Source organism: Pelodiscus sinensis, chromosome 2, assembly GCF_049634645.1.
Source record: "Pelodiscus sinensis isolate JC-2024 chromosome 2, ASM4963464v1, whole genome shotgun sequence".
NCBI classification, from domain to species: Eukaryota; Metazoa; Chordata; order Testudines; family Trionychidae; genus Pelodiscus; species Pelodiscus sinensis.
The window spans coordinates 45331248-45353326 of NC_134712.1; the positions used below are offsets into that span (position 1 = coordinate 45331248).

Genomic DNA, 22079 nt, shown 5'->3' on the forward strand with positions numbered 1-22079 from the left:
TAATCTTCTTACTTAACAGCAGATCATGATGTTCAATTAAGTGAAGTGCTTTTAGTGTGTTCTATAGCTGATAAAAATAAATAAATAACGTTAGTACATAAAAATAACAAAATACTGGAGCAGGTTAACCATGTATCCAAGGTCAGTGGCATGTAAGAGCAGAAGGTGAAGTAGTAGCCCCATTTGTACCAGTGTACCAGGTTCATGATGACCTGATTACTGTTTATGAAATAGTAACATATAGATTTTTTCCAAACATTTATTTCATTAGACACAGCTAAATCAATATAACATTTATTATTCACAGATGTCAATAGTTACTAACAGGTTCCCAAAGGCATTTTCCTTTCAGTACTTACTACATTCCTTTCTCATGCATGTTAATGATAAATTGAAAGCATCACAAATATTATAATAAAAAGGAGCTAAAAACACTACTACTTACTGAAACCTTTTTAAAAAGAAACACATGTAACTCTGCAGAAATGCTTCATAGCTTGTCTATTTTTTTCTTTTAATGAATGTAACTCTTTTTATAGTTTTACAGATAGTTAAAAAAACCTATCAAAATCAAGATAGACCTTTACAAAGGTTAAAAATAATTAAAAGGACTTCATTTTCACTATGAGGTACCAGTAGTTCTGTGTGAGAGGTTAGTCTTCAGGTTTGCTTACGATGTAGCAAGCCATTAAGATTTGTGCAAACTCCAATGTACAGGCAGTCCCCAGGTTACATGGATCCGACTTACATCGTATCCCTACTTACAGACGGGGTGAGGCAACCCCGCACTAGCTGCTTCCCCGCAGCAGACATGGGAGATGCGAAGCTAGCGCCTCCCCCAGCAGACCAGGGAGACGCGGAGCGGCTTTTCTCAGCAGACACCTCAGCTTGAGAATAAAGGACTGAGGGAAGTGAGGTGTGGGAGAATAAAACTGAGCTCTGGAGAAATGTTTGGCTAGAGTTTCCCCTACAATATGTACCAGTTCCGACTTACATACAAATTCAACTTAAGAACAAACCTACAGTCCCTATCTTCTACGTAACCCGGGGACTGCCTGTAATCCACCAAAAGAAAAAAGAATTCCCTAATAGTCTTTGTTAGCTGATTCATATTCTTCTATGTTTTTCCTCCTTAGAATTTCTCTGTTACTAAAAAAATATAAAAAGAATATGGCCAGAATCTCAGATGCAGGAGATAAAGGTAAAATCCATATTGTATGATTAATTCCAGTGAAAATAGTTTATATATTTCTAATTTAATGGTTGCAGTTTACCACATGTAAGAATTAATGTGGTCAGACGCCTCTGCAAGAATTTTTTTTTTAATGAGGGGGAGGGAAAGTCATTTGACTTGTTAAACCAGAAAATACATTTTAATAAAGAGGGCACTTCTTAATTTCTAACTAATTGACAATTTGAGAAACATTGCTCCCATCCCACAGTGTCTTATAAATTGACTTCTGAGCACATATGATGGGGCTCCACATGGACCATGGGGATCTGGCCTGATGGGTCTCATGACATGATCCAAGCCTGTATATTGATAGATACATATTGCTATTATTTTTATTATGGTAGCACTTAGAGGCCCCAACAATGGTCGGAGCCCACTGTACTAGGCACTGTACATAGCTTTAGGGGGTAGCCGAGTTAGTCTGTACAGGATAAACTTAAAAAACAACAAATGGTCTGGTAGCACTTTAAAGACTAACAAAACATGTAGATGGTATCATGAGCTTTCCTGGGCACAGCCCACTTCTTCATGACCGGAGTCTGAGTTTAGGATGTGCAGACCCAAAATAAACAGGGGAGAAGTGGGGGGAGTGGGGGAGAAATAAAAAAAGGAGGGGGGTGGGAAACAAGGAGCAGAGGGTATGGAAATATCAAAGGGAAAAACAGGAAGGCGGAACTGGGAATAGTAAGCACCTGAAGATCAGATAGGTAAAATGAAGCAGATAAGAATCAAAGGCAATAACAGGAATCTACACAAAGAGCTATTTGCACCATCATTGAATGTTAGGTTGGTAGTGTCCCAACCATCCCTCATCACAATTGAGGTCATTAGCATGAGAACTGAACATGCAGATGAATTGTAATTCCAATGCCTCTCTGTGTATTTGGCTAGTAGAATTGGTTTGTGACAAGACCACCACTTGAGGATCTTGTAAACAGTGATTAGGTAGATTAAAGTGTTCCCCAACAGGTTTCTGTACGTAGAAACATAGTCGGAGATGGTCCCTGCCCCCAAATACTTTACATGAGTATTCATCTCCTATATAAAACTTATTTTCAATATTTCAATCAAGTATTTTAAAATGTATATATATATTTCCTTTATGGAAACATCCTGAAGAATTTAATAGGTTGTAAAACCAGTGAGGTTATATGGAAATTGCTCATCTACTTAAGTTTTTAGAAACCGATATCCTTTTTATAAGTGTTTTTAAATTACACTAAATAATGTTTAATTTTCTTTTAAAATCTATTAGGTCCAAAACCCAATTTAAAAATCATCATATATTAAATTCTGTAGTACTTTCTCAAAAATCCTGATCCATTCAAAATGATCACCACGGGCTTTTTTATAAAATGGTACTGGTTGGGATTTCATTTGGAAATATTTTCACCTTTCTCCATTAATCTGAAATATGCGACTTCCCTTAGCGAAAAGGCAGAAACTTACTAAAAAATGAGCACGGAGGGTAAAGGATAGCTAATGCTGTTTAGTGTCACTTGTAAGATGATTGCTTTGGGACTGCAGAGGGAATTAATCCTGGAGAAGTCATGTAATCCACTGTGTAGATGGTGCAGCACTAGGACAATTGGTTAATTAACCTTTTTCATTTCCCAGTTAGACTCTAAATGCTTTTATGACTAAACTTTGACTATAAATGCAAAAAATGTATTAATGTTAAATACCTGGGGTGCAATATAAATATAAGACATTGCTTTGCTCCAGCCAGGACAGACACCATTCTTCCATATACATTTATGCAGAGACTTAAATTCTCTGCATAATTTTTAACTATTAAGCTACAAGTCACTTACTCTAGGATATAAAACAAAAGTAATAATGGCATGTAAAGCTGTCACTGGAACAGTCTGTCTACGTAGGGAGTTTCTTCAAGGCATTAACCAGAAGTAAACCCTGATTAAAGGTCTAATTGGCTTGAACAGTAATGGCAAGAAAAGCTACAGGCTGTCCCTGTTGCCAGTAAAGAGCAGCAGAGGTTTCAGAACAGTCTCGGAGACAAGATGTTCAATAAACTTAAAGCAAGATTCATCAAAGTGAAGCAAAAGCCAGAGGAGGAAAAGTCCAAGAATGAAGAGGCCCCTCCTAATCCACCACCCCAACAGCCGCCATGTGCAGAACAGGTAAAGTACTGTATTTAATCTTACCCATTAATATTCAGTTTCTGCTTAGAAATCTGTGTTGTAATTAGATGTAGTGATAACCAAAACTTAGATTTTTCCCAGAAGCTTACTCTATTGAATATCCTCTTCTGTGCTAAATGCCAGCTGCCTTTTGGTTTGCTCTTTGTTTCCTTATATTTTCTTCACAAAACTGCTCACTCTGGTTTAGTTGCTTTACAAATGAACCTATTTTGAATGAGTACTGGGCCATAAAACGTCTTGGAAAGACAAGGTAACTTAGTTACCAAATATAATTTGGTTATGTTTTACAAAAATAGTTCCAGTTGATATCTACACAAAAGCAATCTTTTTGTTCCATATTTTTTAAAAACAACTATTGGTTTAGCGTTTTAATTTATTTGTGCCCTGCAAATTAATGAAAAATTTTAAAACTCAAGGTCTTCTAAGGCCAAAAAAGCATTCATTTACTTGGCTTTTTTAAATGAGGATTTTTGGTATCCAGAATTTGCTGTAACCTGCCATAACTCGTAACATCACAGACAGAATACAAATACTCAGTGATTAACCAAGTCATTGGGATAGTGGTTACCACAGCAAAACAAATTGCTTACAAATAGTCCAGTGCCCTAAATCTTAATTGCTGTTTTGAGAGCAAAGGAAATTCTACCTTTATTATTTTAATTAAATGACTGTTTAACATCAAGAATTCTGTTCAGGTAACAAAAATAAAAATGTGTGCCTATGTATACCAAACACTAGCAAACCACAATGTGATTTATCACTCTAGGATGTGCAACATCACCTCCACAAGGTAACAAGCTGACCACAGTTGAGAGCAGTTCTAGGCATAAGCAGACTAAACAATTGCTTAGGGTCCCCGATCAGCTCTAGGGGGGCCTCCATTAACTTTTTTAGTATGTGGGGGGGGGGACAAAATATTCCTATTTAGGGCCCCTAAAGAGCTAGCAACACTTCTGCCAACGTTAACCATTCCTTTGACATCATTTCTTGAAGCACTGCTATAGGCTTCCTAACACCTTTATAGTTTTGACTAAAATGGACACTAATTAAAATGTTCAAAGATGGAAGGCTATTCAGAAAATGAGGTTCACTTATTTAAATTTTTTTTATGTTTACCCATTTGCAGCTCAACCTGTATTTTATCTTGATCTCCAATCCACACAAGCATGTTACTAAGTGGAATAATTTTCTGTTTGGGGGATGCACAACAGATTTAGGCCCTAATTGATAAAACATGTTAAAATACATATTCTGTGAGCTCTCAATATGTTCTGCACTTGTGCTCAAATATCCCTCAGATGGGATGTGTTTGATCAAACGTGGCAAGATGCAGCATAGTCAAGGCCATGTGTACACCATTTAAACTGGATATACATAATGAGACAAGAGTCCTGAATTCTGTGTGTCTCTCATTTGCTACAGAGGATACTCTACAGCCCAGCTGCCTTAGACTTCCATCCCTCAAGTATCTTATCTCATCTTCAGTGGTGATGAGGCAGTCTGGTCCTAGTCTGTCATTTGATTTCCTTTTGAGGTAGGGTAGTAGTCCACTCCCCTGGAAGTCCCTTACAGTAATGACAACAGATGTGCGCCCTACTTCCTACTCCAGTGCCACAGCATTATGTAAGATCTCCACTTCGATCCATTGATTTTCTACAGGTCATTTACAAAAGGCCCAGTAGAACCTATTTTGTAGAGTGTATCACATTTTGCAAAGTCTCTTAGGTATTCCTCCCTCTTTTCCCATAGGAACTGCTTAACTGGTAGGAACAAAGACCAGGAGTGATTCATACTAATTGATAATACAAGTTGGATAGGCAATAAAGTCTACATATTTTGTATGAAAATGTAGAAGTACATCCATCACTACTATTAGCCCACTATTTCATATTATATATTAATTATTATATATCCATTGGGACTGTGGTCATGCTGAGGTACATGCATTACCAGCAGTGGTGGGTAACAATGTCCTGTATTTTATACTGAGATTTGCCCCATGGGTAGTTTGGCCTTGTAGAGCTGGTTTTGCTTTCAGGAGCAGTGCTACTGTACCTTTAATTGGCCTGAAGAATGGAGAAAGGAGGCTGTTTGTGTTGTGCCCTTAATTTTCTATTTCTGATATTGGTAGCCACAAGATTTCTTATATACAAGTCTGAAAGGTTTCTTTTGTCTTGTATTTACCCCCAGGAAAGTTTCCACTGCGGGAAGGCTCTTACACTGTTTCCAGCAATACAGATCAGGCTGATCTCCCTAAGGGGAGAGCCAGATTAATAAGAGGAGGAGCTAGAAGGAAAATTCCAGAGTCAGCCCCAAACAAAGGGGGAACTATTTAAAAAACAAGTAATGGGAAATTGTAAAGTGCTGATAGCGAGGGAACAAGTTTATACATACTAAGAGTGAGTACTGTGCAAGAAAGCCCCTAGTTACTGCCTCTCTCCACATTGTCATCTACAGAAAATGAAGGTGTATATAGCAAATGTGTGAGTGTGAGCGTGAGCATTGCCCATGTGTTTTTGCTTCATATTCTGCTCTTCTATTTACTGGCATCAACATACCATTTTCCATTTAAGAAACTAAGTGTGACCAGTTCATTTCCTCATGATCTGGCATATTACAACTAGCACATCTGTTCTTAGTATCAATATATTTTTCCATCTACACCCTTAAATGCCCTCTCATAAAGAGGATCCATCCAGAGCAGCCTCCTGCAACAAGCCACCTCTGCTTCAGCTTCCCCAAGGTCCAGCCACAAAAAGAGCACAATCTTTGTCACTGTTAAGATACATTTACACACACAGTAGTCCACACAACCAGTTTTCCATTCTTCTGTTGAGAAACACCATTTCCAGGTCATACATCCATGAGACCACCAGCACTCAATTCCCAGTTCCTTTCTGCCCTTGTTCCTGGGACCCTCTACTCGCCAAACTATCCAGGAGTGTCCAGTATCATGTCTTCTGCTCAAAACATAGTCCAATGGCTCAGTCCTTTTCAGCCATCCTGTATGGACTAGCTACCTCAAGAACATCAGCAGGCTCACCCTTCTGCTGGCCTCCTAGTCTTGCCCTTTTCAGCTAGCTGACACTGGCTCTCTAGCACTGGAAAGTCAGCAGCCAGCCTCTCTACCAGCCCCTCCACCAGCAGCCAGCCCCTCCACCAGTTCCTCCTTCTTGCCACGGCAGCCTGCAATGTTCTCTCTACAGACTGTCTCTACCAATTAGCTCACAACAGCCATTTCCTTATTTCTCCTGTCTGTGCTCTCAGCTGACTAACTCTCCAGGTCCTTTCAAGCCCCGCTGTCCTCTTCTAAGCCTAATTGGGAGGCAGCTGATATGTCACATGTGAGCTGGACCCCTTTGCCTCTTAAAGGGCTACAGTCACCCTGTGACACAGCACTTACCAGAGGAGCAAAAGCCTGAAACAGGATAAACAACCTGTGCAGCAAAAGTCTGTCTATCTAACCTTAGCAAGTGATAAGCAAACAAAATGCTCATGTTCTTCTATACCACCCCCCCCATTATCCTGATAAAGTACAGATTCTTTATAAATGGAATTGTACATATTTGTTTGTTTCCCAAGCTGTAAGAATTAAACTCTCAGAATATGAAGATCCTGTGATCCAACTTAGGGTTGGACAAACAGTCTAAATAAAATAAGAAACCATCCCATTTTTCATTGTATACTCAAAACAAACCCAAAAATAAATGTTAAAAGTTGTTAACTTTAAAAAAAATCTGAAACAAAACCAAAAATTTTCATTTGTATATGCTGTATGGTGCCTAATTTTTGCTCTCACTTCAGTCTCTCTCCTCCCAGAAAAACCCATTCTTCCCTATTGCCATTCTAAGTTTTACTTTCTTGCTTGTGGCTAGTGTAGTCATACCCTAGGGGATGTGGAAGGTAATCTGCGAGGCAGCCGATATCTTCATTCATTCCTCTCTAGTAAGAATCAAACTTGTAAATGAAGTTAAATTGCAGGAGGAGTAATGGTAGTTCCAATTAGGAGCTTTAATTCGAACTACCTAGCCCGTGCTGCGTGTAGCCGCTGGCACGGAGTTCGAACTACCAGGCATTTAAAAATGGCGGTGCCCGGGAACATGCAAATGAAGCCCAGAATATTTTAATCCTGGGCTTCATTTGCAAGTTCGAATGCCTACATTAGCCACCCTAGTTCGAACTAGGGTGGCTAGTGTAGACATACCCCTAGTGACTTCACCAACCAACCAAACAATGGGCACTTATAGAAGTGCAAATAGTTCTTTTCAGCCTCTCGAAACTTAAACAATCCAATTCACTATTTTTTTCTCTTTTTTTTCTTTTTCCTCCTCATTTTTCCTTCCACCTTCCCTTATTTATTTTTGGATCTGGATTTCTAATACTCCAGTCATCTGAAGAAGTGGGTTGTACCCATGAAAGTTCATGATACCATCTGCAGGTTTTGTTAGTCTTTAAGGTGCTGCTAGACTATTCATTGTTTTTTAAAGTTTTCAGTTACATACTAACTCAGCTACCCCTCTGAAACCATAATATCTGAATGCCTCACAGTCTCTAATGTATTTATCCTCCCATGAGGCAGGAAAGTAGTAGTATATCTATTTAAGAGATGGGAAACCAAAGCATGGACTAGGTGTATACATGTATACATTGAGCTAATTTCTGATTGAGCTATTATGTTAAAAATAGAAGTGCCAATGCACAAGCAGCCTTAAGTATACATGAGTAGTTTCAGATAGAAATGTACTTGGGGTGGCTAGTGCCACCCCCACATCTGTGTGTATCATATTAGATTGATTACAGCACATCTCCTCTAGCAGAGATTCACTCCTACCAATTCTAATGCAGACATAGCTAAGTGATTTGCTCAAGTTCACCATGGAAGTTTCTATGGGTATGTCTACACAGCAAAGTTATTTCGAAATAACAGCCCATATTTCGAAATAACTTTTCTAGCATCTACACAGCCAAACCACTATTTTGAAAAAAATTCAAAATAGTGGAGCACTTATTTCGAATTTGGTAAACCAAATTCTATGAGGAATAACATCAAATTTGAAATAGCTATTTCAAATTAAGTGCTATGTAGACACTTATTTTGAAATAGGGGGCCTCCAGCCTTCCCAGGGTGCCCTGGTGGCCACTCCAGCCTCAACCAAGAATGCTTTTCTCCCTCCCCCCACTCCCCAGGGCCCTTAAAGGGGTAGACTCTGGCCATAGTGCCTGTGCCAGCTCCAAGCCTGCCAGTCCAGAGCTAACAGTCTCTGCCCCGACCCGGTGGCCCCAAAACATGAGCCAGCAAGCCACTGGCAGCCAGCCCTCCACCGCTCCCCAGAAGCAGTCTGCCAGCTCTCCTGTCAGGGCCTGGAGAAGGCAGGCGCCTTCCTCGTCCAGAGTGGAGATCATGGACCATATTCAGGGTTGGGGGGGATGCCCCCAACATCCATGATCTCCACACTAGATGGAGGAATGCGGCCGTCTATGGCAGGATAGCTGCCAGCCTGGCCACTAAAGGCCACATGTGAACCCAGGAGCAGGTTTGCTTGAAAATCAAGTTGGTTGGACGAGACCCCCAACTCTGAGCCGTGAGCTTCCCTTCCCCCTTCTTCCCCTTGCTTCCCCCTTCCAGCTCCCTCCTCCCAGGTTTCCCCCTCCCTACTCCCACTCTCTCTTCTCCCCTCTCTTGCCTCCTTTCCCCAGTCTCACCAGAGTTTCATTCCCTCCCCCCCAGTTTTGTTAAATAAAAAGAGTTTGTGTTCATGATAATCCATGTATTTTGTTTGACATCAGGAACTGGGGCTAGGGAGGGGTAAGTGGAAGGACGTGAGGGAGGAATGAGGCACAAGCCCCCAGTGGGGCAGACCAGGGAGGCTTTTAGTGCTCCTCAGGGTAGAAGCTCTCCTGAAGGGCCTCCTGGATACTAACTGCCCCCGATGGAGCTCCCAGATGGCAGCCTGCAGAAAGTTCAGCCAGGCTCGCAGCAACGCATCCAAGAGAAGCACCAAAGGACCCAGGGCCAGCTCTGGCTCCATGTTGCAGAGTGGTGTCCTGAGTAGACAAGCAAGCAGGGAAACCTGAGAACTGGCTATTCGGGGGGGGGCGGGGGAGGAGGCCTTTAAGTACAGACCTCAGATAGCCTCAGGCAACAGCCCCACACAGTAAGTCCTGACCTGAACCAGTCTTAAATGTGATTCAAAGTCCACTCAGTGTGGATGCACTATTTTGAAATAGCAAAATGCTATTTCAAAATGCATTTTATGTGTAGAAACGTTATTTCATAATAAGATATTTTGAAATAACACTGTAGTGTAGACATACCCTATAAGAATACTGAATTGAACCTAGGTCTTTCTAGCCCTATAACCACTTGACCATCATGCCTCTCTACACTATGTTCCTTCAAGTAATCATATAAATATGTATTCTAGTATTTGGGAGGTTTTTTGTATGTACAGAATACAAACATATATACACACATGCATGTCTCAAGAGCAAAAAGATATGTTATAGGAATAAAGATGGTTGAAAGAGACAAAGGCAGCTAAGTGAATTTTCACATATTTTTATGCCAGAACCAGAGCTTTTCCTAAAATACATTTTAAATACTCCTGTTTGTTTCTTTAAGGGTGAAAATAAAAACAAAAGTGATCCACAGAAAAGTGAGACCACTAATACTGCACAACCAGAACCAAACGAACAAGGTCAGTAATGTTCCATTTAACTGAAGCAGGTCTATGCCTGTACAATATTCAGGTAATAGAAAGTAGGTGACAATATGTATTTGGGCATCAAAGTTCCTTTGAAAAACTGAGTTTTTTCCCCACAGGGTGCCAAGTACTGGCACATGCTTAGATCCTCTTGTGAGGGGGTAAGCCTCTTCAAATCCCATTGACCTCAAACTGATAACAAGCTATTACAAAATTCTATTCTTTACTGGCATGATCCTCTCTTTCCTTCTTCTTATCTCACTGACCTTTCAGATTTGGGCAATAATTCCTCCTCTCCAATGTCCTTTTGGTTTTAGCTCCGCATTTTCTTCCTTTATGCCCATCTTTAGATGATCTCCTCTATTCATGTGGGTTTAATAAACACGGCTACAGTGATAACTCACATATACCTCATCACTCCAGCTCTCTCTCCTTGGCTTCAGACTCATTTCTTTTATTCATAATGTAGCTTCACTTTAAAGCATTTGTGAATATCAAATTGGGAAGGAATTCTGCATTCCCTTAAATGTACTTATGATCATGCTTATTTTAAAGAATAATTTAATGTCAAAATAGGTAGCTATCCTTTCCCATTCTGAATTCAAATCACATATTGACCCAAAAAAATCAAGTTAATGGTGTGCATAGTAGATATTTATCCATGTCACAGACCCACCTCCCAGTCTGGTATTATTGGCAGATTCTATTCAAAAGATGTCCAGGACTGGAATGTAGGAGTATAATGCCTGAAAGCTTTGAGAAGCCCAGGAAGAGGACACTAAGGAACCATCCTTATTTGCATTTTGCATAATTTTAAGCAATGTTACTAGTTACTTCTCTTCATAACACACATTTTAATAAAATTGAAGGAAAAAATAATTGAGTCATTCAACGTGCTCATTCTGCTCTGAGATAGCTGTAGAACTCAGCCATGAATTAATAAACAAAATCTGATATACACTGACTATACCAGCAAGCAACAATTAAAAAACAAAATCTAACATGTGATGTGGTTCTTTAGCAACATTAAATCACAGATGTTAACCCATGAAAAAATGAAATATTGATTCAGGCAAATGCCTTTTTTTGCAATCCAAAAGCTGATCTTATTTTCATGGCCGAATTTAATGCAAAACCTTATTCATTGCAGTACTGAGCTACCACTTCTCTGTAATAAACAAAGTGATAGCATAGAAGGGTACTACATCAAATGCACTCTATGCACATTGCTGTAGCTCTGCAGTGCAACTAGAACTTCATCCAATGTGTTCACATTCTGCTGCTGCTCTGTCAATAATGTTCTGGAGGATGCTTAAGGACAAATTTCAGCCAGCTGCAGGCCATATTTTAATTTTTCAAATGCCTATTTTTACCCCAGACAGAGACTCTAGTTGTGTAATCCTTGATATGTACAGCAAATAGTGATGTTGTATGATTTTGTATGTGTCATTATCTGATGACTGTATGCAGATAAGTCTCAGAGGGGTAACCAAGTTAGTCTGTATCTGCAAAGACAATGAGATTTTGTCAGATGCATGCATGAAAAAAACCCATCTGGGATTTCAGATTTGTACACAGAGTTTCTTGTACAATCAAAATAAAATAGGCAAAGTCACTGGCATGGTTTCTGGTACAATCAAAATAAAACAGGCAAACCAAGTCTCTGACAGATTCATGCATGAGTCTGACAAAGTGGTTTTTATCCATGAAAGATTATGCCCAAATAAATCTGTTTGTCTATAAGGTGCCATGGGACTCTTCGCTGTCTGTCCACAGATAGGCACCACAGTTGTCAGTGCAGAGAAAACCCAGGAAATTCTCCACAAAACGTTACATTTTGTTTTTTAATTGTTGCTTACTGCCATAGTCAGTGTCATATGCCCACACCATGTAAGGCAAAGGAGTAGCTCCGACAGGTGTTAAGTGCTGTAGGACCTGATCCAATGCCCACTGAAGATAAAAGAAAGGATTCTATAAAGTCTAACGGGATTTGGGACAGGTCTCTAGTTACTGCTGATGGACAGAGTCAAAAGTCTAGAAAGTCTGTGGAAAACTTGTAATGAGGGGATAGATGCTTGGCCCTTTACAGTTAAACACAAATTTGACTAGGCAATAGAGATTAAGCAGAACTGCAGGCAAGTCACATGGACCTCTCCTGTATCTACTAGCACATCCTCCTGTAGCCAGGATCTGCCCCCATCTCCTTGCTGCTTCCTGCTGTCATCTGGGGCAGTACAGTGTTCCAGCACAGCTGGCTACTCAGCAGGATAAATATTTATAACCTTTTTCATTAGTACCTGGCTATTCACTTCACTCAAGAGCACCTGGTATATTCAACTTCCTTGCTGACTATCCATTACCATAACTTAATTCCTTTAGCTGGCTTCTATATAACTCACTTGCTCAGTAATTAATCCTCTGTATTTTTGATCCATAAGCAATTGTCTTCCCATTTTAATTTGCTTTGTATTTCTTTGCATAATTGATCTGCTCCATAACTGATTCCGATTCATCTAATTACAGATTTTCCACATAATTGATCCATATTGCTATTTCTTTGCATATTTACTAGCTGTCTTAACTGATTGACCATACTATTGCATCGCTGGTTCTTTGCACTATATTTAAATGTCCGCTAGTGCGGACTCCGTGCCGCGCGGCTACACGCGGCACAGAGTCCGCACTAGCAGACATTTAAAAATTCAAATCCCGGGCTTCATTTGCAACTCCGGTTGCCTACATTACCACCCTAGTTCGAACTAGGGTGGTAGTGTAGACATACCCTTAGTGACTTTTGACAATAGACTTAGTTCCTCCTGATTCATTTGTGCACATCCAAAAAATATATCCCAAAAGAATATCAAAGTCCAGAACTTTAAAAAATATGGCTGATATTCTAAGGAATATTTAGCAAGTGCAGTATTTTAGTGCTAATGTGATACAGCTCAGAGAAAAAGGTCTCAGAGTCTTTTAAATATCATTCAAATTCCTGATCCTCTTTTCCATTACACTTTTCACAGAATTTTTCCAACATGCAAATGCAAATTTTTCCAAATGCAGTCCTCTGATCCCTTCAAATGAATGTTTTATTATTCAAGATTACACTGAACTTAACTGTGTTTAATCTACTTGCTTTCACTCCTGCCGCTATGAAATGTTGTTTAATTTCTCTCTTCTTTTTCACATCAGCAGCAAGCTAAATGATAAGAAAATAAACCTCCTCTCTTCAGAGCAGATTTCTGTTTTGTGTACATTGTAGATCCAGGCTTGATTTTTAATCGGAATATTTTCTGAGCCATGATAACTGCTAAGGATGAGGACTGAATTTGTACCGTCATTTAAGACTGGCTGATTTGCTGATTGTTCCACTTCAGCCACATTAATTTCTCCACTTGCCTTCTTTTTCTAGGTTATTTGTTCAAACATTCATTGAATCAAAGTTCCCCCTCCAGGGAAGTCATACAAGTGTATAGATTACCATGCCAAGAAAGGATTCTTGAAGTTATTCAGTATGTTTCCAATAGCTAGCTCTCTCCTCCTCAAACTTACTAAAAGTATCTAGATAATTTTATGACCCTCATAAACGTATTACCTAAACCTCTACCAATAATGTATTGATTTATCCTCATATGAACCAAATGAACTTGGGAAATTAAGGTACAAAGCAAGTAAGTGACTTTCCCATGTCACACAGGAAATCCATGGCAAAGAAAGAAACTGAATTAAGTTCTTCTGAATCTCATTCTGGTACCTAACTACAGTATGAACCTGCTCTCTAAGCATATGTCTACACTGCATTCCTCTTTCTAGAGAGGAATGCAAATGCGGAGGAATGAAATTGCAAATGAAGAGCGGATTTGAATTCCTCATGCTTCATTTGCATAATCACGTCCGGGTATTATTTTGAAATACCCTATTTCGAAAAAAGAAATGCTGTCTAGATGCGGTTATTCCGAAAGAAAACCCTTACTCCTTATAAAATGAGGTTTAAGGGTAATTTCGAAAGAAGAGTTTTCTTTCAAAATAACTACGTCTAGACAGCGTTTCTTTTTTTGAAATAGGGTATTTCAAAATAGCGCCCAGACAAGATTATGCAAATGAAGCGCAGGAAATTCAAATCCGCTCTTAATTTGCAATTTCGTTTCTCCGCATTTGCATTCCTCTCTCGAAAGAGGAATGCAGTGTAGACATACCCTAAGTCAGGGGTGTTCAAACTTTTTTCAAAGAGGGCCAGATTTGATGAAGTGAACATGCGTGAGGGCCGACCATTTTGCCTGACATTCTTTGAACCATTAAAATTAAATGCAAATTAACTATTTTATGCAAAGTTTATTGCAAACGGCATACTTTTCATTTCGTCACATGGATGACAAATCTAAACAGGTGTTAAATCACTCTGCCTTTCATATCTGAAGGCCAGATGAAAAAAAAATCCAGGAAGCTGAAATATATGTCAGGAACATTGTAAAGTACATTACATATTATTGGTAATAAAGGTTGTCTGTCAACTTTTAAGTTCAAAAAATATGAACAGGAACATAACACCAAGTATACATGTTGTGTCCAAATATATTTATAACTGATTTAGACCAACTGACATTAACTGAGATTTTACAATGTATTCATCTCAATACATATGGATTCATTGGGGGCCATAAAAGATAGATATTGCCAAATTACCTGGGGGGCCGTATTAAACCGGAACACGGGCCGCAATTGGCCCGCGGGCCGGACTTTGGACATGCCTGCCCTAAGTCATGTACCAGAGCAAGATTTTTAAAAGTTATTTAGGCATAATATGCTGCAATTAGCACATAGTAGGGATGCTGAAAATTCACTGGTTTTGAGTGTTGTGGCTATAGTTTAAAGGGAATGTTGTAGTTCAGAAAGCCATTTTCCCAGTCTGCCAATACTTAGCCTCTGGCAGTGAGGCTCTGACCTCAATGCAATTTAGTTTCCACTTCAAACTGTGCTTTTAAAGTGTTACCATACATAGTTAAGCTGTCTAGCATTTTAATCTTTCTAGAAACTAAAAGCAGATTTATTTTTTGCTCTCAGGTACAAATCTAAACTGGTTTTCCAAGCAATCTTTACAGCTATGTTCTACTGAACAAAGAAGGAACTATTCAAAATATTTTTGCATCTTATTTGATATGGTTTTTTTTCCTGGTTGCTCAATCTCTTCTGTGTTTCCCTCAACTGTTGAGAAATAGTTCAATCCATTTAGGTTTCTTATACTGAGGGACTGGAAGAAAACAAAACTAAATGTTCCTAAATAAAGGCTGCCAACATTAATGTTAGTAATAAAGTTTAGAAGTTTGGTACTTTCAGACTCATGAGTTTAGTATATTTAGTAAGATGTCCTTTTTACAGGAATTTCTTAAGCATAAAGATAAAGCTGATTTAAAGTATTCATTTTCAAAATGTCATTACTAGTGTGAAGGTAAAACATTTGTACATTTGTAATGAACATGGCACACCTACTGCAGATGTTTCTTGTAATGCAATTTTTCTCCTCACCAAAGACAAACACATAGGCAGGTATGCTGACATTTTAGAATTAGCCAGTAAAACATAACATACAGCTGATTCAAAATGAAATATAGCTACATCACACTATAATCATATAGGTCTAAACTGTGCAACTGTGTTCATAGGCATCCGAAGCATCTTCTGTGTACCTTTCACCTAGGACCTGGAATAACTCTAAATCAGGCAGAGCTGATCCTATGAGTATTCAGGCAGCCCGGGAACCCACCATTCCAAAAGGTGGGAGAAAGGACAAGGAAGGTCTTAGCTCCAATCTTGCCTGCACTCTGCAGTGGAGCTGGTGGGGCAGTCGGTTGGGACAAGTTTGCACCATTGTAGAGTAAGGTGCCTTCTGAGCACTGGAAAACTTCAAGAGGGACTGTGCTTTGGGAGGCACAATCCATCCACCCCAGGGATGTGCTTGTCACAATCTGACTTCCATTCCCACACCCTACTTTTAATCACACACATGTCTCAAAACTATTACCCACCAGGCTGCAGTGTCTCAGAACCACCATTTATTACTTGTGCTGCAGGGTGGCCAGGCCTCAGGACTGAAGCCTTTCTGTGCTAGGTGTTGTACAGACACATAGGAAGACCGTCCATGTTCTGCAGAATTTACACTTTAATTGCTGGACTTTTTTGGAAAGTAGCAGAAAAAAAGCATTCAGCTATTCCTTAGTTATCCGACTGCAAAGGTAGGGAGAAGCATTTTTAGCCTGTTTTTAAAAAATCCAGATGCTTTGGCCCAGAGCCTCAAAAGCATTTACAAACCTCTCTGCCTGTGTCCACTATTCTACCCTGCTGCTAAAGTGTCGAGTTCGTGCCCCAGAGTCCCTAAAGTGAGATTCTCAGACCAAGCAGAACATTTATGGCCCAGCCAGGCTCAATCCTGTAGGCATGTTCTGTGCATCTTAATATCTGATCCCATCCAGGATACGTTCATCAATAGCTATTTACCAAGATGGGCAGAGATACAATCCCACGTTCTGGGCATCCCTAGTCTCTGTTCACCAGCAGGGTTTCCCTCAGGAGCACCTGGAATGGGCCATTGTCAGAAGACAGGATACTGGGGTAGATGGACCATTGGTCTGACCCAGTATGGCCGCTCTCATGTACCTGCAGCATCTTATGCAGCAGGAGGGCTGATAGCAGGTAGAGGAGGTAACACCACACAATACAGCCTGGGACACAAGGAAACATTGGCTTTGTCTACACTTCAAACTTTAAAGCACGGCTGTAGCAGAACTTTAAACTAAAAGTGTGGCCACAACAAATGCTCTATGTAAACAACCTCCACGAAGGAAGTTGTTAACAGCACTGAGAGCTCACAAGTAGCCTGGTACACACCAGTGCTTTACAGTGCTGTAACTTGCTACACGTGGGAGGGAGGGGTGTTTTTCACACCCCTGAGCCAGAAAGTTACAGCACTGTCAAGTGTAGACTTAGCCATTAGATGAGCAGGAGAGAGGTACTGAGTATAAGCCTGTTTCAGCTGCTAGAACACTGGCTATCTATGCTGCTGATCTGCCTAATTAGGTACCTAACTCCACAAGAAAGTTCCTGGCTGAGAATCCTAAGATGGATCAGGAGGGACGAGGGCAGTGCTTCTCTCTTTCCCATCAGCCAGGCATACCTGGTCAGCTTGTTAGCACCTAACCCTCTCATCTCCCCACCTTCTCCTCAGCATTTCACTCCTGGCTGGTTATGCCTCCCGCTGCTCAACTTGCTGGCTTATGAGGATCCTTTTCTTAGCCACCTAAGTCCCCCCATGCATGGTATCAGGTTAGCTTGGGGCTGAGGATTCCCTTAGTTGGCTGGGCACCTAGGGAACAGACACTGAAAGGCTGAGCCGAGCCACACCTAAGCACCTTGGAGGGTCTAGAACTTTTTTCCTACTTATAAGTCAAATTTCTCGGAGCTCTGAGGATGAAATGAGCCTTCTGAGTCTAAAGAGTTGAGGGATGATGGCCCACACTTCATTTTGCCAGGCATTGTTTGTGTTCAGGAGTGAATCCCTAACAAACGAGGGGAAGTGGTTGTGACAGCAGTGATGCCCTAACCATGTGATGCCCAAAGAGTTTGCCTACACATTAAACCTCCCCTGAGACCAGTGGCAACAGAACCCTGAAAGCTGGACTTCTTATTAGTGATAATACTGTGTAGCGCCTGAGAGCTCTAAACAGGAACAGGGCCCCACTGGGCCGTGCGCTGTGCAGAGGTAGCAATGGTCCTTATGAAGTGTTTAAACTACACACAATGTTGCCATCTTTTCATTTTATGACTAGTTCCACAATATTTTGAGCTTCTATTTAAGCCCCAGCTCCTGGAGCCATGTCTTCATGTAACATTTTCATTTAAAAAAAACCCCATACATTTTAACCTTTTTAGCTACAGAGGGGAAAACAACTTGAAAATGTGAACCCTGATGGCTCAAATGACTAACGCAAACAAAAAGGATTTATAACAGATTGTTTTAATTAAAACCCCTGATTTTAAAAGCACAATTTTTGAATTCCAGTGTTTGACAATATGGCAGGATGACAACAAAAATCAAAAGAAACGGAAGGGCTGGCAAAGTAGCCATTCCTATGCTTTCCAAAGTAGTCAAATGCAGAGTCAGAAAAAAAATGTTTTAGGAAACTAAATGAAAGAGGAGCAGGGTGATATCAAATATGCTCGTTGTGCTGTACTTATGTGAGGAAATCTTTTGGCTGCTCTAGCTAGTTCCTGCAACAGGTGGTCAGCGTCATCTCCACTGGAGTACAAAAGGGGAGGAGAACAAATACAATGTCATTATCATCATGGAATCTGCAGCTGCACTTTGACCAAATGCTTACTAATAAAGCCAGTTCCTAGTGGGTGGCAAATAGCAGGTGGCCCTTTGGCAGGCAGCCTTTCTGAACTCATTTAACCCAGATTGGATGTTAGTAATTATTTCCCTTAGATAAAGGCAGTTTGTAAAAGTTATGTAGGAGACCTAAATTCAAGAATATATTGCAATTCATGGACTGTCATGTAACTTTCCTGGCCACATTCCACCTTCTGTCTAGTTATCTTGATGAAGCTGTTTGGGTTTTTGTTTGAGGCTAAGGGATCCATAGTAACATAAAGAGATGAACATTAAATATTTTTCTTTTTGTTTGAATTTGTTATCCATGGCAAGAGTCAGGCTGAGAGCCCTGAAAACCTTTCACCACAGAATAGGTAAAGGCAGACCAGACTTCCCCGCAAAGCCTCTACAACAAGGTGAGGCAAAATCCAGCCCATGGGCCAAATCCAGCCCATCAACCAGCTGGATATGACCCACAGGCATAGCAGGAGCCTCAGTGAGGCCCCTGCCTGCCCCTCCTTCATGCACGCCATTCAGAAAAGCGAGCTGTGGGGCCCTGTTTGTCAGTGAACAGCTTTGAGCCCTCCCAGGGGGTGCAGGGAGGCTTTGTGTACTGGACCCATGCCTCTAGCACAATCTTGCAGCTCCCATTGGCCAGTTTCTGGCCAATGGGAGCTGCCTGTTTGAAGTATAGGCATCACATGGAATACCTCCTTTCCCTCCCCTTGGGCTTGTAGCTGTTCACAGATGCACGTGCCCTTTCCCCCACTCCTTTGGCGGCTGCTCTGAACCAGCCTGCTGGGGCATGGAAGGCAGAAAACCTGCTAGGCTGCTGTTCAGGAGTTACCCAGGTAAGCATTTCCCAGCTGGAGCCTGCCTCTGGCACCCCAGCCTTTCTCTTTCCCAACCCTCTGCCCCCTCCCACTCCTACCCCTCTACCCCACGTAATTCAAACTCTCTGCCCTATCCTGCATCTGTACCCACTCCCAGACTCTGCACCCTAATCCCCTGCCCTATGTCACAACCCCTTCCTCATCCAAACTCCCTCCCAGATCCCACACCTCTCCTGTACCCTGGTCCCTACTCCAAGCTCCCTTCTGCAACAAACCTCAGAGAAACAACTCCATGGAAGTCACTGGGATTATTCTGGTGTGAATGGGGGGAGGGAGAGAATTTGGCTATGTCTGTGCCTATTTATCTAGCAGAAGATGAAGGGCCATGAACCATGGAATCAATGAGACCCACCATCCAGAACATGGCTGAAAGCAGAGTCCTCAACTTATTAAACTAATCAACCAGTGCAGTGAGGAAGCACTCTCCAACCTACTAGACAGGGACGTTCCACTTTAAACTTGACCTGGGTGCTGTGGCCCTGGGTCACACAAACCAGAGGGTGGGTATGATGTCAGTGCCCTCTCTATGCTTCCAGTTCAGCCCTAGGGCTCTGGCCAGAAACCAGATTCCTAATCCATGCCAGAGGAGCACCATGCTGCAGCTGCACTAGGCACTGAGGCATACCCATACACTGTGCAGTATAAGGCTCATGATCAACGCAGCTCAGAAACCCTGTATCAAATCCTTTCTGACACACCTTTCCATCTGGAACCTGCCCCAGGGGACCATAACACTCAGCTTGGACTTCCACCTCCACCCTGCCAAGTGTGCACTTTAGGTACACAAACACCAAATAAAGTTTGGCTTTAATATTATACCTTTCACACCTACCATAGGCCTTTCCTGAGTGATGTTAGTTACTAGCAGTACAGTGACATTTCGAGGCAAACAAGGCCTCTATTAACCCACTCAGCCACAGCTGACTCTCTGAGTTCTTGCATTTCCTAGCTCACTTTTAAGACACTTTTCTGTCTCTTGTATTCTGGGGCAATCGTAGCTTTATCTGACCACACCTGTAAGTGAAAGCAAGGCCTGTGGCAGCTCTAATGCATCCTTTTTGCACAGCTAATAGAAAACAGGAAATTCAGAGAGTCTAGTGCTCTTAGAGTTACCAACTTTTTGAAAATCAACAACCCTTGTCCTATCCTCTTTCTCATTCCTTCCCCAAAGCCCACCCCTTCTGAAGCCCCACTTCCCACTCATTGCCTCCTCCCTTCCTCTGTCACTCACTCTCCCCTTCCCTGGCTCGTTCACCCATTCTCAGTGGGCTGGTTGGGAGTTTGGAGTGGGCTCTGTGCTGTGGCCAAGGGGCTTGGAGTTTAGGAACTGACTCTGGACTGGGCCAAGGGGTAGGGTATGGGAGAGGTTGAAGACTCCAGCTGGGGGTGCAGGCTCTGCTGTGGTGCTGGGGATGAGGGGGTTGGGGTACAGGAGGGTGCTCAGGACTGGGGCAGAGGCTCCCAGCAGTGCTTACCCCAGGTGAGTCCCAGAAGCAGCAGCATGTCCCTTGGGCTCCTAGGAAGAGGCGCTGCCAGATTGTTCGGAGCAATTTTCTTGCCCAAAGGGAACTGCAGAGTCAGAGGAGAGTGCACTTAACACCCAGGCTGTCCCTGCGCCTAGGAGCCAGAGCGGAGAGATGCCACCATTTCCAGGAGCCGTGTGCAATCAGGCAGGCAGGGAGCCTGTGTTAGTCCTGTTGCACCACTCACCGGAGCCAGCAGGGTCCATTTGCAACCAGGTGTTCAGTCGAAAACCAGAGGCCTGGCTACCCTACATACACTCTGGTTTGGCCTACCTTGAGCAGTGGGGGCTGGGAAAGGGATGAACATATAGTTTATGGGGTAGCTAGTTTTGTAAAGTTTTATTAGAAAGGGCAATAGTGACTAGGTTACTAAGCTAATTTTACCTCCTTGCAAGAAGTGTCATGAGATTGTTAGTATCTGTCTGTAATTTCCACAAGACATGAGCAAATGTTTTAACAGCTTGTTCCAATGACAGCAGCTATAATGTTGCAAGACACATCCCTTGCACTGGAGTACAGTCTAGACATACCCCAATGTCACAAGTTCACTCGTTCTGGAAATACTTAGGCTCATGCTCAGATGCAAAAGCTCTAAACACTAATCCATACAAACAGTTATCCTGTTTGTTTTAGGAAACCAAATCAAAATTATTTGGGAAATGCCCATTTCCCAAGAGCTCAGCCTATCTACTTGCCCCCCACACAAAAGGTTCAATAAAAATGGGGGAATGTGTGGAGGAAAGCATTCATCACAATTTCAGGGTTTTGTTAATTGGCCAAAAATTTCAGATTGTTGATATTTTAAATAACATTTTTCTTGGAAATGTCAATTTTCTTTGACACATTATCTATTTTCCATTAAAAATAAATTAAATTTGGACAGAAAATTTCCTATCAGCTAGGCAGTTGAGTCTATTTTAATATATGTATCATTAGAATGAATGGGTGTTGTCCCCCAGAAGTCATCTTATGCTCCTAGTAAAAGGTAAACAAACAACCTTTGGATCATAGTCAATAGGTTCGGAAGAAATTTTGTATATGAGGTTTTATTTCTGAAAAATTATCAAAAATGTGAACCTCACAGTAATGGAAGAAAGATTAGAGACAGAATCTGCCATGTTCTCACAAGAATATGTTCTCTTTAAAGACATTAACAACTGGCTAACAGATAAATTGCAAAATGCTATGGCTAACAGGGAAA

The 22079-nt window shown here is 41.3% G+C and overlaps 1 protein-coding gene across 1 annotated transcript in view; it reads left to right on the forward strand.

Annotated features, from left to right (window-relative positions):
- The first annotated feature begins 3255 nt into the window (after nucleotides 1-3255).
- CNGB3 (cyclic nucleotide gated channel subunit beta 3) overlaps nucleotides 3256-22079 on the forward strand; it is a 110787-nt gene continuing 91963 nt past the window's right edge. The window contains exons 1-2 of the mRNA XM_014581634.3: nucleotides 3256-3375; nucleotides 10019-10094. Of these exons, the coding sequence (XP_014437120.1) occupies nucleotides 3256-3375; nucleotides 10019-10094 (196 nt within the window). The remainder of the gene's footprint in view (nucleotides 3376-10018; nucleotides 10095-22079) is intronic.